Source organism: Tarenaya hassleriana, unplaced genomic scaffold, assembly GCF_000463585.1.
Source record: "Tarenaya hassleriana unplaced genomic scaffold, ASM46358v1 Cleome12, whole genome shotgun sequence".
NCBI classification, from domain to species: Eukaryota; Viridiplantae; Streptophyta; class Magnoliopsida; order Brassicales; family Cleomaceae; genus Tarenaya; species Tarenaya hassleriana.
This window is the reverse complement of record NW_010962392.1, coordinates 2,197,940-2,214,194: the sequence shown is the minus strand read 5'-3', so window position 1 is coordinate 2,214,194 and position 16,255 is coordinate 2,197,940. Positions and strand designations below refer to the sequence as shown.

At 36.3% G+C, this 16,255-nt stretch overlaps 2 protein-coding genes across 2 annotated transcripts; one reads left to right on the top strand and one right to left on the bottom strand.

Annotated features, from left to right (window-relative positions):
* The first annotated feature begins 7,944 nt into the window (after positions 1 to 7,944).
* LOC104806600 (pentatricopeptide repeat-containing protein At1g63330-like) lies at positions 7,945 to 11,894 on the top strand. Its single transcript, XM_010531585.1, has 5 exons — positions 7,945 to 8,153; positions 8,282 to 8,362; positions 8,535 to 10,912; positions 11,014 to 11,105; positions 11,324 to 11,894. Exon 3 carries the CDS (start codon positions 8,595 to 8,597, stop codon positions 10,500 to 10,502), a length of 1,908 nt encoding a protein of 635 aa, XP_010529887.1. The 5' UTR covers positions 7,945 to 8,153; positions 8,282 to 8,362; positions 8,535 to 8,594; the 3' UTR covers positions 10,503 to 10,912; positions 11,014 to 11,105; positions 11,324 to 11,894.
* A 1,845-nt stretch (positions 11,895 to 13,739) lies between these two features.
* LOC104806601 (BAG family molecular chaperone regulator 4-like) lies at positions 13,740 to 15,624 on the bottom strand. The gene is made up of 2 exons (XM_010531586.2): positions 15,503 to 15,624; positions 13,740 to 14,829 (listed from the first exon to the last, which is right to left on the bottom strand). The coding sequence occupies exons 1-2, from the start codon at positions 15,598 to 15,600 to the stop codon at positions 14,616 to 14,618; spliced, it is 312 nt and encodes a 103-aa protein (XP_010529888.1). The 5' UTR covers positions 15,601 to 15,624; the 3' UTR covers positions 13,740 to 14,615.
* Between the last annotated feature and the right edge of the window lie 631 nt (positions 15,625 to 16,255).

Sequence of the window (16,255 nt, the reverse complement as noted above, 5' to 3'; positions counted from 1 at the left end):
AGTCTCATCATACAAAATGTAATCCTGCCGGTTTTGACAAATTGTATTCCCTGCTTCAATACAAATATACAAATACAAATTGGTTTATTTTCTTCCGTAATCATATATCATTTTGTTATGACATCATTCGGATTTCAGTTCGTTTAATGCCTTGAACGAGTTTTTTTAATTAATTTTCGTTTTTATTCAACTATTTTTTGCATTTGTATTTTATTAATTAGATTTAATTTGGATGAGATTTATATATATATATATATATAGAGAGAGAGAGTATGTTTTTATCTCCTTACCTAAAATAAAGAGATATGAACCCAACCTGGGTAGTTCAACCGGTGAAACGGGGGCGCAAAGCATCTGTCCCGCACCGAGTTCGAACCCCAGGCTGGGGAGGGAGCGCATAATTCAAATCACATGGCTGGTTTTCGGTCCCGGGATTAGTCTGGACCTCGGCCCAGGAAACCCGGTTACCCAAAAAAAATAAAAATAAAGAGATATGTCATATGTGTCTAACACATAACGATGTCTTTTTCTAAACAGGAAAAAAGAGAGAGAAGGGAAATGAAAAGGGCTGTTTTCAGTTCGTTAAAGGTCCATTTTTAAATAAATAGTAAATGTGGGGTCGGAAATGTGAAAATAATTTTAAGTTATTGAAATTTGGAAAAAGGGCCCTGTCTCAGGGGCTCTTACAATGTAATGTTGAAGAATAAATGGGCTCTTTGTTTGAGTTACGCAACTGTGCGGGGCCCATCTTAGGAAAATTCCAAACAGACGAAATTTAATTGGATGATTTATGTTATAATTTCAGAACGCGACGATCGAATTTCACATACAAATTTTTATTTTCCTTCAAAATCACAAATAGTTTAGAATGGTAGAATTCTGATTAATAACTAGAAAATATCAATAATTTTCTTAAATTTATAAACTTATTTTTTGTAATTTTATATATTGAATTTCTGAATTAAATATTATCAAACCCTATGAAGTCCACGAAATTATTTGTTAATAAAAATAAACAGAGAACAATTTAATATTTCTTCTTCTTTTAAAACCATATAAAATCTTGCTTAATTCTGTATTACAGAGAGATGTCATGCCATATATAATGGGACCTCACATTTAAGATTAAAAAAAAATCATATGTTGGATATTGCAAAACTTTTCTTTTATTAATAATATTACATAAATTTCATTGCATAAACAAAGAAATATGGGGGTGATTTTTTACAAAAATAAATATGGAAAAAATATAAACTAATTTTCTCTCTGGAGTATAAGTTTGGCCTTTTTCCCAAATTGACCCCACGAAAACTATAAGCAACTCCCAAGGACCCATGCCACAAATTATTGAACATGCAAATTACCTTCAGGCCACCGACTTCCGCACCATCCGCGACAAAGCCAGAGGGGCAAATATGTCATTTCAACGACGGAGCTTAATGGCTTGAAAAGAACCGATGACAGACATTCGAGGGGGAGGTGGTCGGTTGGGAAGACGACACGTGACTGTCACGTGACTTTCGCGAGATCTCAGTTATTGCTGTGTCGCTCATTCGGATTTTAGGTTTCGATTACATCAATCTATCGAATATGAAAATAATTTTGGGATCAATTTAGATATGGTTTGGTACCACCTTATAAAAATCTGAAAATGACCAGTTTGGTAGCTTTATTAAATGTAACATATGATATCTTCTTTAATTTATTTTTTATTATAATAAATCATATACTCTAATTGGTGGATGCATATCTCACCCAAACATACTAATAATAATAAAAAATAGATAAATTACTTTTGTAAAGAGAAACATTAATTTCGTTACTATTATAAAAGAAGTAATGTCATTTCGGAAATATCGCATAAATATTGCAATAAAATGACATAATACACTCTACAAATCATAGTACTTCCCCCTGCCAATATTTTTCTAGGATCTCAAATCCTAGTACTTTATAAATATATATATATATATATATATTTCCGTAAATTTTAGAAACTTTTTCCTAGAAAACAAAGAAGGAAAAAAAAGCCTAACCTTAGCGCAGAAAGGGAGAAAATATAAAAGAGAGAAAAGAAGACGTTTCTTTTTTCACATCGCACGTGAAAAAAAAAACAATTTTTATTTTTATTAAAAATATGATATTGTTGACTAGTGAAACTTTACCAAAGATTGGTGTGGGTTTTTAAAGCTTCTTTTCTCCTGTATTTTGAAAAAGTATTTTTATTTTCAAGGATAAGTAAAAATATAACCGATAGTATATCGAATTTTACGTTCGAATTTTGTACAATGTTATTTGCACTGGAACTTTGTGAAAAAATGTAACATAAAAATCTGCATTTTTATTTTAAATATTTTACTATTAAATTCTCCAGAAAATAGTTTTTTTTCTGAAGTTTTCCACGGATATTTTAATTTCTTCTTCAATTTCTTTTTTTTTCACATAAAAAAATAAAATCAGGAAAGAGAAACAAAAAAAAAAAAAGAAAAAGGAAAGAGAGAGAGAGAGAGGCTTTTGGATGTTTCCCAGTTTCAGGATTTTTGTTGTCTTCCCACTTTCATTTGTTTCATATCTTTTTTATCGGTTTCTTTTTTAAATTTCTATTTTATTTTTTTTTGGAACTTTTGTTTTTTCGCACGTTTAGATTTGACAGAAGATGAGGTGGCAGATATGTAAGAAATGGGACACTACACTACCTTCCGGCTCAAAGATTGGTCCGGCGTTAAATATTTTTTACGGTTTCTTATATTATATATATATATATATATATATAATAATAATCAGAGCCGTCTAATAGCACGTGCAAAAGGTGCGATCGAACAGGGCCCAAAAAAATATAGGGCCTCAATTATTTTAAAAATTATTAATAATATATATTATTAAATGTAATTTTTAATAATTATGTGTATGGAGTCTCAACAAAAAAACTATTTTAATTATATTTAAATATTATTATTATTTAATATATAAATTAATATATTTTAATAATTTAAAAGTATGATATGTACGGGGCCCCAAAATTTTATGAGACGGCTCTGATAATAATAATCAGCGGACCACGGGCTATTTTAGTAAAATCAATCATATTAATAAAACATTGAATTTATATATATATATATGATTGGCATCTCCCCTACTTGATCAGCCCAATGGGCCTACTTCAGGTAGATCTTAATCAATTATTTGAGCCCATATGTTATATTTGTGGGCTTTAAGACATAAATTAAGCCCAATTCTATGCATTTTTTTTTCCAACGTAGATTTATTTAGGATTATAGGCATTTTTTTGCGTCTGAAAAACAAAGTGTTGTTACCACAAAAAAATATATGTTTAACGTAAGTGGCATATAACTCAGATATTTTGTGCAAACCAATTTTGCTTTTATTAACCAAGAAATTGAAAAAATTATTTACTTTCTCCTGGACAAGTCACGTGGATTTTACTTTTATTCTAATTAGTTTTACGATTGTTTTAATATAATATTACAAGCAATCGTTATCTAGATATTGTATTCTATTGGATTGTTTAGTATACAACCTTTTATACTTTTTTCTGTGTGATAAAAATAATATTTTAAAATTCATTTGTGAAATGATGAACCGAGAAAAGGTACCAAGAGATAAATTTATTCTTTACTCTTTAACAATACTGGTTTTAATAGTTTTGAAGAAGGAACAAAATTAATATGATCGAATTGGTGCCATAATTTGAGGGGGGAAAAAAAACAAAATAACAGTCACATTTACTCGAACCCGGGATTAGCAGCAACCACTGAACCATGATCGCTTAACCACCGAGCCGCGAGAAACGCCAATATTTTTTTTTTAAGTTTAATATTAGAACAAAAAACATTGCACGTGGGCCGATAGCTTCCAAGTCAATTGTTTCTGAAGCCCATAATAAAAACATATGATATAGATTTGGTGAACTTAAAATTATTAAGGTTATAACATATTATAAAACGAAACGAATAGTAAAGTTGGAAATATAAAAGAATTGATAAATATTTTAAAATCTTAATAATAGAAACAAAAACGGAAAATATCAACATTGAGAAAAGAAAAGAATAAGGGAAAAGGAAGATTTGTAACTTATAAAATAATATGACAAAAGCTTCAATAATTATAATTTGGAAATATAGAAAATCTCTGAATAATAGAACTAATTAAAATATAAAATGAGAAAAAGAAAGATTTAATTAATTATAGATATTACCGTGTTAGTGAAAGATGTAGAATAATATAATCAATATTCGAATTTTGCATTAAAAAATGGTGAGTTCATTTCAGTCGAAGGTCAGAATTGGCAATGGCGAGTTCATTTCAGTCGAGGGAAAGGGAGATGTCTGGATCAAAGGGTCGGATGGCATGAAGAAACTGCTAACAGGAGTGTTGTATGTGCCAGGGCTACTTCAGAATCTCCTAAGTGTACCTCAGCTAGGTTATTAAGGGCTACAAGGTAATTTTTGACAAGAATGAGTGTGTTATTGGTAATGACACAACCCCTGTTCTATTTAGGATGCCTATGAGAAACAAGAGGTTCTCATTTTCAATGAAAAATGTGGGATATGATGCATTTGTGAGTCAAGAATCGGAAGATAAGCTCGATGGAAAAACTGCAGAAGATGTGTCAAAGGCATATCAAGTAGATTTGCTTGAGATGAACAAGGAAGTAGTGAGTAAAGATGTCAAGTTTGTTGAGTCTGGAGGATTGAAATGGCAAGACTTCGGTGAGGATGAAGAGCCATTCACTCAAACCGAAGGACCACCGACAACTGATGCTGAACCTCAAACTCAACAAACTAAAAATCATGTGCAGAACGCTGACGAGATTATGGAGGCTGAAGACGTTGAATCTGATGATGATGTTCCAGTTAGAGGTACAAGAACACCGCATGAAGTTTATGGAAGATGCAATGTGGCTATTCTTGAGCCATTTAGCTATGAGGAGGCAAGAAACGACAAGAATCGGAGAGATGCAATGAAGGAGGAGCTCAAAATGATAGAAAAGACAGATTTTTTGGATCAAGCTTACAAAATGTGATGAGTTAAATCTCATTCGATATTCAGATAGTGAATGGGTTGGTTTTGCAGATGATGTGAAAAGTATTGAATAACAAGAAGAAGAACAAGAAACAGTTTTGTTCATTAAGGGGTTGCATGATGGAACGTTGGAGTTGTTAAGGAGCATGATCGAAGTGTGTGCGAGACCTTTCGTCAAGGAGGAGATTGTTGGAACAAATGTGATTCAAGACCACGTCACATGAGTTGGAGACAAATTGTTAGTTCAAATGCGTGATTCAAGGCTAAGGAGGATCAGTTTCCAGATTCTGTAAAAATCTGGCACTATCATATCTTTCATATTTTTCTTTGCAAAATTAGGATATTCTGATTTGTAGGGGTGTCAATAGAACCCGAAGTCCGAAGCCCGGCTCGAAACCCGCCCGAAAAATTAAAGGTTTGGGCCTAATAATATAGGCCCGGTAAATAAATGGGCGGGCCGACCCGGCCCGAAAAAAGTTAGGGACGAATCGAGTCCGACCCAAAACCCGCCCAGTCCGCCCATTTAGCCCGAAAAAATATTATATTATTAGATTTTTACTTTCATTTGAGATTGAATACCACATAACATTATATAAAAACTTTTATTTGTATGTTATATATATATTTATATTTCAAAGCAATTTGATTAATATATATTAAACTTATATTATATATATATATATTATTAAACAATTTAATTAGATTTTGGTTTAATTAATATATATATATATATTACTGTATATTTTATGAGTTTAACTTTTATTTCTAAATTATATCTCAATGTTTTTCTATTTTTAAAAATTGTTAAATTATTATTATTATTATTATATATTAATATTTATTTTTTTATTAAATAGAAAAAACCCGAAGCCCGTCCCGAACCCGTCCGAAGCCCTATAGGGCCGGGCTCCGGGCCACCGATCATAAGTCCGAAAAATAAATGGGCGGGCCGGCCCGACCCGAAAAATTCGAAGCCCGAACTAAGCCCGGTCCGAACCCGGCCCGACCCGCCCATTTTACATCCCTACTGATTTGATTTGATTTAGTTAGTAGATTTAGAGGTTGATTTGATTTTTGTTTCTCTTCTTGAGTTATTATTTTTCTATATATGTAATCGTTTATAGTTTAATGAGATTATTGAGTATTCTTGAATTTTTTCTTCTCTGTTTCTGTGTTTTCTGAAACAGAAGTTTCTGGTTGAATTTGAGTACTCACACACCTAGACCGAAGTGTCACTGATCCTTATCTCGGGTCTAACAGATTCAAAGAACCCTAAAAGAACTTTAACAGTCGTATGAACAAAATTATCAGAAAGAATCAAAGAAGAAAGAGGCGAAGTTACTGTAAAGATGAATAAGAGAAAGAAGAAGAAGAGGAGGTTATGATCTTGTTTTCAGAGGAAGATATGAGAGAGGAGGCGAAGAAAGAATTAAGAGAGAGAGATGAAGTAACTGTGGAAGCAGAGACTAATTATCAGTTGATTTTTTTAAGGCATGTAAGAAATCGACGATAATCATCGTGAATTTGCAATACATACATACATACATACATACATACATACATACATACATACATACATAATGATTATGATTATGATCTCCGTGTATTAGGAAAGTTTTCTTAGTTATAGGATTTAAGCAAAATCTCTGTCTTGTACCCATATATCTTCGCCAAATGACTAGTCCACCATCTTTTTTCGGCTTCCTGACATCCTTTGTGCCACTTTTGCCCCCATATTTAGATCTTTTTCTATAAACAAACAGCGCAAAGGGAGTTGAGTATCTTAATACAACTCTGTTAAAATTTGTAATATATAAATAATAAAAATTTAAAATCTTTCAAATATTAATATAAAAGAATGAATGTAGTTTTTATAAATTTAAAAATTGAATTAAAAAGCATGAAATCAACATATATATAATGTAAATACACGAAATAATATAGTTCCTCTCCAATGACATATTTTGTTTAATTTTGCTTCATCATTTCACGAGAAGAAACCATTCGCACCTTGATACTTTTTTTTTTTTTTTGGTTGTGCCATTTTAAGATGCATTTTAGTAAATATTTTAGCATGTCTGATTCCATTTGCAACTATCACCTTTTCATTTCGGTTTTAAATATGTAACTAAATGTATTAAAAAAATGAAGAATCAACAAAAGATTACAATACATAATCTAATATATCTATAATTATTTGACTTTATTTAATCATAGCGCCTCAGAATCACTGTTTCTTCTCCCTTTTATTTATTTATTTTTTAAATTCTTTTCACGGCTATTTGTTTTGTTTTAAAACACAGAAATATTTATTCTTGTGATTTCTTGATATTGGTTACATATTTTTTCGATCATTAAAATTCTAAATTCTGATTTAGGCTTTTTCTGCGTAGGTCACTTTTTCATTTATACCGAATATGGAAATGGAATTTGCATGACTGATGAATTCATCTATTCACGTTTAGTGTAGGACTGCCTTAGTTTGTTCACGTATATAGATATCAAAATCATAATTAATATTTAATTAGAGTCATTGTCATTTGGAAAATGCGATCCTCGTTAAAATCCAATAATGTAGGACTCATCATCTGGCTTTCTATATGAAAATGGGCTTATATACTTTATTGGTAAACAGTAACCCATAAAAAAGAATATATGCTGATTGCAAATAATTAAAATTTTTATTTTGATAAATCTGCGGCTGTAATAACCCAAAGCATGATTCATCCGATGTTCGTATTTAAAATAAAAAAAAAGGATCAAAACTTTTGAAGTGGGTTTTCACCAGAAGCAGATGGGCTTTCGAACAATTTGAGCCCAATAAAAGCCCACGTCATGTTAATGCGCCAGATTAATCCAGACAAGATTTTGTGGTGTGTCATCATTTGTACTCTTGTCTGAGTTAACCTTACGAACTTTGGATTCTCATCGGTCAGAGCTCTCTCAGCCTCCGCCACCTCTCTCTCTATCGATCGATCTCGATCTCTCTTGCCACCTCTCTCTCTCTCTCTCTCTCTCTCTCTCGATCGATCTCAGATTCGATCTGGATCTTGATTGCCACCTCTCTCTCTCTCAGCCTCCGCCGCTCTCTCTCTCTCTCTCTCTTGCAGGTTCGATTTCGATCTCTCTTATCTCCTGGTGCCTCTCTTATCTCCACTCAGCTATTTGGCTTTTATCAAATTACTTCAGAATATAAAAGATAGATTTTGTGCTACTGTCATCACTTGTACTTGTTTAGGCTTACGACTTTGGATACTCACTTGGATACTGTCAGACTCTCAACCTCTCTCTGCCTCCATCGCCGCTCTCTCGATCTCAGGTTCGATTTCGATCTCTCTTATCTCTCAGTTATTTGGTTAAAGTTTCTCTCTTCTCTCCTCTCTGTTATTCGATTTTCTCTGTATATATATATAGCCCAGTTTTTGTGTTTATTTCGTGCAATCTGTTTATTGGACTCCAGTTTCAGAACGTGTTCTGGCTTTCTGATTCAGGGTAAAAAGGACCAGGTTTACGTGAGTACCGACTCTGTCTTTAGAAGGAAGATAACGCCAATGGCCCGGAGAATGGCTGCTTTCGCATTTGCTTCTGCCTCAGGCTTGGTTCAGACACATCCCCTGGGGAGAGGCATTCTGAACAATTTCTGGCATTGTTCCTCTGTTTTAAGTTGTCCGAGATCGGCTTTTTCCGGTGTTAGAGACTGCAGTATGTCTTGGAGAGACAGATTGAGATGTGGGTTTCACGATTGTCATGCCGAGGATGCCGTTCATTTGTTCGACCAGATGGTTCAGTCTCGTCCCTTACCTTCCATCGTTGATTTCACTAAACTTTTGAGTGCAGTCATGGAAATGAAACGGTACGACGTTGTGATTTCCCTATGCAAGAGAATGGAATTGCTTGGGGTTTCACATGATATCTACTCCTACAGTGTTCTGATAAATTGTTTCTGCCATTCTCGTCAAGTGTTATTGGGTTTCTCAGTTGTGGGGAAAATCTTGAAACTCGGTTACGAGCCTAATGTAGTCACCTACAATACTCTAGCTCATGGATTCTGTATCCAGGGCAATATCTCCGCTGCGTTAAGCTTGGTTGACCAAATGTTGAAAGATGGATACAAACCTAATGTTGTAACATTTAACACTTTGGTCAACGGACTTTGCGTTGAGAATAGAGTTCCTGAAGCATTGATTTTACTTGACCAGATGCTAAAGATGGATTGTCAGCCCGATGGAGTTACATTCGGCATTGTTATAAATAGAGTCTACAAGGCAGGGGATTTTGGGTTGGCCATGGATCTGGTCACGAAGATGGAAAAAATGCGTATTGAGATCGATGTCAGAATTTATAATATAATTATTGATCTTCTTTGCAAAGCTGGACACATGGACGATGCATTGAACCTTTTCGAAGTGATGGATAAGGTCGGCATTGTACCAGATGTTGTTATCTACACCTCTTTGATAAACAACTTTTCCAGATTTGGTAGATGGGACGATGTTGCCCGATTGTTGAGTGAGATGGTGAAAAGGAAAATCACCCCTAATGTTGTCACGTTCAATGGATTAATCGACGCACTCCTTAAAGAGGGAAGGTTTCTAGAGGCTGAAGAATTGTACGAGGAGATGATCCAAAGAGGTTTAGTTCCGAACACTATTACTTATACTTCACTGATCAATGGTTTTTGCCTGCAGAATCGGCTTGGTGAAGCAAAACAAATATTCAATTATATGATCACCAAGGGATGCTTTCCAAATACAGTGACTTTTAATTCTATGATAAACGGATATTGCAAGGCTAATAGGGTCAAAGAGGGTATAAATCTCTTTAATGAGATGTCTCGAAGAGGATTGGATGTCGATTCATTTACCTACAACATCCTCATCCAAGGGTTTTATCGAGTAGGTAATCTTGATGCTGCCCAAAAGCTTTTCCGGGAGATGCATTATAAAGATCATCATCCTAATCTTGTAACTTACAGCATTTTGCTTGATGGTCTTTGTAAGAACGGAAAAACGGATGAGGCACTTGGTCTATATAATAAGCTGCAAAAGAGTGGGATTGACCTCCATATATCTTCCCATAATATCATGATGCATGGTTTGTGCAAGGTTGGGAGTGTTGACGAGGCATTTGTATTCTTTGATAGGCTTCTTGAGAAAGGGGTGAGGCCGGATGTTATCACGTATAATATAATGATCTCCGGACTTTGCGGAAAAGGTTCACTCTATGAAGTCGAAAAGATAATTGGGAAGATGAAAGAGGATGGTTGTTTTCCTGATGCTGGTACATATAACGCATTGATAAGGGGTCGTCTCAAAAGTAGCTCTCCATCGGTGGTTATCGAGCTGATAAAAGAAATGCAGAGCAATGGGTTTTCTATGCATGCATCGACCTCAAGTATGATAACATATATGGTATCTGAAGGCAGGTTGCAAAAGGGGTTTTTGGATCTCCTCTCTTAGTTTGATGAACATTTGTTGAATTCGCTCAGTGTTCCATTCACGTCTCCTTGCACATCGTGGGCATTAGCCTCACCTTCACTTTCTACCTTGTTATCACGGAGGGCAGTTCTCATAGTGGTGGTGCTAATGTTGTCAGCTCTAGATGTTCCAATGCCGCCGAAAAGTAAATGGAAGTAATGGGATGGGACAACCTAGTAATCCAGAGGGGGATGTCTCTGCTCGTAAGAAGGCAGATGTTTTAAGTGATTGCATGTGGCATGACCAAACACAGAAGCATGCTTCCACTTCCGATGAAAGACATGACGGCAAAGAAGCTATCTCTAGTGAACGTATTCACAATTCAAATGCATCCCCTGGGAACGGATTATCAGACCAAAACAATGGGAGACCGAGCATCGGATACGTGGCAGGTAACACCCGAAATCTAGCTTCAGCACAGTTTTTTCTTCTGAGTTTCCTTTTATGAATCGATGAGTGGTAAGGTACCCTTCTTGTTTTTTCACTTGGCCAGGGCTTAGCAATACTAACCGCAGGCCTAGTGGTGTAGCCGGCGAAACTGAGACAGAATTGAAGAATATCGATGGGAATTCACCGAAAACAGAGGTATTGCTGGGCAGTGAAGCTCTTGAACTCTATTATCTTGCAGATATTCATATGAAAGTGTGTAAAGGGATTACTCCATATGATCTATATGGATATGGTTTCATTGTGCTTAGCTTCTTTTTAAGGAAAGCTAGAAAAGTCGAAATCCTTTAGAGGGTTATATTATAGTACTATGGTAGTAGGCAAGAGATGGTAATGCATTTTATTTATCTCCACAGGCCGGTGTTAAGCAAGTATTGACAGGGGCGAGGAATCAAAGAAGCGATGAAGGATTGGGTGGACAGCTGAAGGTTGAAAGAGAAGAGGGTGAGCTTTCTCCTAATGGAGATTTCGAGGAAGACCATTTTTTCAGTGTTTGTGGGAAGTGGTTTGGAGGCAACCGACAAGGTTAATGACAATGGCGGAAAAAACGTAAACCGAAAGAGTAGTGGAGAAGAGGAAGCATGTCAAGGCCATGGGGAGAATGAAGCTGATGATGATGAAAGCGCTCCAAGATCATCAGAGGAAAGCGGAAACGCATCAGATAGAAGGGATTCAGCTCGACGAGAAGAGAGGAATTCGGTCCTATCCACATGTTTATTAACCGGATTTGATTGGATCGTTTTGCTGTTTATACGCATTTGGAATCTGATGCATTCATATATATTTTTTGCATTGTGCTTTCTTGTTGGTGCTGCCAATGTATTTATCAATCATGGGGCAAGCTCCAGTATCTTGTTAAATGGTATCAGTTCTCATGTATTCCACGTCATATCATGTAATCTACTATCATTTCTTTCTTTCTTTCTTTCTTCTGCATTGATGCCAGTTGATCGACTTCTATGAGCAACATCTCAAGTACAATTCAGCCATGAATTTACGGGGCAAAAGAAAGGCAACAATTGTCTGTACACAGCATCGTAATTCTGTAGGCCAAGAAGCGGTTAATTTGTAGGATAGAGGTGTGAACTATCGGGACTGGGAATCTGCGGGCAGTGAGTTTTCCCGTCTCTTTCGTGTGAAATAATAGGTAGCTCCGATCAGAACGAGCAGAATCACGAACCCATCAACTCCTCCTACCAATCCCAGAATCCAGATTTCCCGTCGCTCAATCTCCCACCTTTCGGGATCTTCACCATGAAACTCAACCCGGGCACTCTCTCTATTTGCCTAACACCCATCACAATCCCATATATGAAACACCCTCCTTCCGAATACATCGCTGCTGCGCATTTACAGTCTTTCTTACACATTTCCTCGCAAGCTTCTTTGCTTACGTTGTCCACCCGTGTCCCGTTTTTCAGCACAGTTTTCACTCCGTCTAGCTCTAGCATCTCGTGATCACATCAACTTCGTCTCTTCTCTCCTGAAATCTCCTCGCCGCAATCCGAATCCATGCTGTTCTCCTCCTCTGTTGCGATCTTTATGCAGGAACAAGCCTTGGAGAATGTGCAGATTCCGTACGGTTTACAAGCCAGAGGAAGGTCACATGTGCCGTTGAGAGCTTGGAATGAAGTCTCAAACTTTCCCTTTTCAGAGGAGTAGGAGTAGAGTCCCAGGTTTCCTGTTCTGTTCCCGACCGCCAAGAATCTCAAAAGCTGCGTTCTTTCAGGTTCTATCCGAGCAACTTTGTGGCTGTTATCATCAAACACGTCAAGACCCTCTAAGCCCAATCTGATAAAATTGACGGTTTACAAGCCAGTATGAGTACTTCACTTGACCTGAGTTCACAAACAGAGCTACCTTGCCACGTAGAACACGCATAGTCTCATCATACAAAATGTAATCGTTAGTTTTCCAACATAAATATAAATTATGGCATGAATATATCATATTGTTGGAATGTATATTGTTTATACCCAATCACACACGTAGAGATTTGTGTTCGTATAATTCAAATCACATGGCTGGTTTCCGGTCCCGAGATTAGTCTGGACCGAGGTCCAGACTAATCCCGGTTACCCAAAAAAAATAAAAATAAAGAGATATGTGTCTAACACATAACGATGTCTTTTTCTAAACAGGAAAAAAGAGAGAGAAGGGAAATGAAAAGGGCTGTTTTCAGTTCGTTAAAGGTCCATTTTTAAATAAATAGTAAATGTGGGGTCGGAAATGTGAAAATAATTTTAAGTTATTGAAATTTGGAAAAAGGGCCCTGTCTCAGGGGCTCTTACAATGTAATGTTGAAGAATAAATGGGCTCTTTGTTTGAGTTACGCAACTGTGCGGGGCCCATCTTAGGAAAATTCCAAACAGACGAAATTTAATTGGATGATTTATGTTATAATTTCAGAACGCGACGATCGAATTTCACATACAAATTTTTATTTTCCTTCAAAATCACAAATAGTTTAGAATGGTAGAATTCTGATTAATAACTAGAAAATATCAATAATTTTCTTAAATTTATAAACTTATTTTTTGTAATTTTATATATTGAATTTCTGAATTAAATATTATCAAACCCTATGAAGTCCACGAAATTATTTGTTAATAAAAATAAACAGAGAACAATTTAATATTTCTTCTTCTTTTAAAACCATATAAAATCTTGCTTAATTCTGTATTACAGAGAGATGTCATGCCATATATAATGGGACCTCACATTTAAGATTAAAAAAAAATCATATGTTGGATATTGCAAAACTTTTCTTTTATTAATAATATTACATAAATTTCATTGCATAAACAAAGAAATATGGGGGTGATTTTTTACAAAAATAAATATGGAAAAAATATAAACTAATTTTCTCTCTGGAGTCTATAAGTTTGGCCTTTTTCCCAAATTGACCCCACGAAAACTATAAGCAACTCCCAAGGACCCATGCCACAAATTATTCAACATGCAAATTACCTTCAGGCCACCGACTTCCGCACCATCCGCAACAAAGCCAGAGGGGCAAATATGTCATTTCAACGACGGAGCTTAATGGCTTGAAAAGAACCGATGACAGACATTCGAGAGGGGCAACTTCTAACATTTTTATGTATAAAAGGAGAGGTATTTTGAAATACCTCATTTAGACACAGAGAGAGAGAGAGACCGAAGGGGTTCTTTGGCTCGAACCATGGTGGCAACCGCTGGCCCATGGTTTGCTCAACCAACGGGACTAGCGGAGAAGCCATGAACTCGCTTCGAAAGATATTTTATGTAAGGAAATTATAAAACAATTGAGTCTTCTGCCACACATATCCTCAGACCATCAGGGCATTATTCCTCAGCCAAGTAAAAGCAATGAAAACGGCTTCCTAGAAGCAGCGATGTTCAGCATTTCACGGCAAAGAACTTGTACGCACGCACATACAGATGAAAAGTTAACAATTAAACGAACCTCGGCCTCGCGTTGTGCTCCACGCTGTCCAATTTGAGCAACTGTCTCATGAGCAGTTCTGCAGAGACACATCAAACTCCTCTGTTGCAGCCTCTTTGTCCCTCCGTTAACGGCAGCGACCTCAACCCAAAAGGACAGAAACCACTAAGCAAAACCCTTCACTGATTTCATCTTCTCTCGCCGTAGAAACCAACGATTCATCAGACTGCTGCAATGGCAGCAATAGCCTTTGCCATCTCTTCAGTTACCTCCGGCTGCTTCTCAACCCATTCCTCTCCCTTTCCCGGATCCTCCACAAGGGCAACCTTAGACGAGTCCTTGACACCAGCAGTGTGCAACTGTTCTGTGTCCTCCTTCTCATGTCCCCTAAACAAGATCTTCCAGTTTTCTGAGCAAGAGCTTTCTTCAAATCTCCTGTATCAGCGGATCAGAATGAAATCGAGAAGCAATCAAGAACAGAGAAATTCACATGCCAATAAAATACATGGCGAAACCAGAGAGAACATCTCCACGGAATTCAGGGAAACATATCATAAAAGCCCCAAGTATCAGTCACATTCGCTGTCGAAAACTTTCAAACAAATTGGTCGATGCACTTGGTATCAACTCATACCAAGTGCAGGGTCTGACGTGAAAGAAGCTCAGCTAGTGTCACTAGTTTCGTGTTTCTGATTCCAAAAACAAGAATCCCACTGGTTGGAATCTGTTGCCTGATCAATTGGAGCTACAACTAATCCAATTTCCACAGCAAACGCCTATTTCTCGGTTTCAAATTGCTCAAATCTAAGCGCATAGAAAAGGGACCGACACAAGCGTCCAACTCCCCTTTTGTCACTGTCAGTGTCAAGGCCAAAAACAATCAATTCATAATTCGACCGAATGGCTTGGCTTGCCATCAAAGTTATCTTGAGCTACTGCAATAACAAACAAACAAACAAACCAAGAATCCAGCCATTGCAAAACCGAGCAGACACATACGATGCAATCATAGGATTCACATGTAATATAACCCCTTGTAAGGGGTTTTTATAATAAGGTTTAGCCCGTAACTCCACCACTAGCTTAATAGTAGAAATTTGACCCTTACTTATATATTGGTCCCAAATCCCTCTGTTCTTCATCTTCCTCTTCTCGCCGGCCTTCTGCGTGGTGCGATAGGGTTCGCCGTTTTCCAGGGACGGGCATTTCGGAAAACGGGTTGGGGTACCCGACAACAGCACCAAGAGAGAGATTTTATGGGCTTTGAGATTAAAATGATAGATTTTATGGGCTCCAACAAATAAAGCAGGCTTTTTGGGCCCAATTAGCATGGGAAAAAAATATGTGAATTATATATATTGTATATATATGAGAGAGGAGCTTTAGGATTCTGAAACATAGTCATTTCAATATGATCAATTAATTATTCGAGCCCATATTTTTGTATTTGTGGGCTTTAAGACACAAATTCAGCCCCAATTCTAGCATTTTTTTTCCTACGTATATTTATTTAAAAAAAGAAAGGTATTTTGAAATACCTCATTTAGTCAGGCACCACCGCACATACATATATACATACACATACATATGGCCGGAGGGATCCCTTGCTCGAACCGTGGTGGCAACCACTGGCCCATGGTTTGCTCATCCAACGGGACTAGCGGAGACAGCCGTTCCATCATTTCAACAAATCTATATATATTAATAAAGAAGTTTAAAGAGATTTGGTGAAGACACCTCATCATCTCATGTGGCACTTTTTTCAATTTTTATTGGTTCATTAATTTCCACATATATTATATATTATATATCTTAATTTTCTAATTTAAAAAGCAAAACTGTGCTCATCCAACGGGACTAG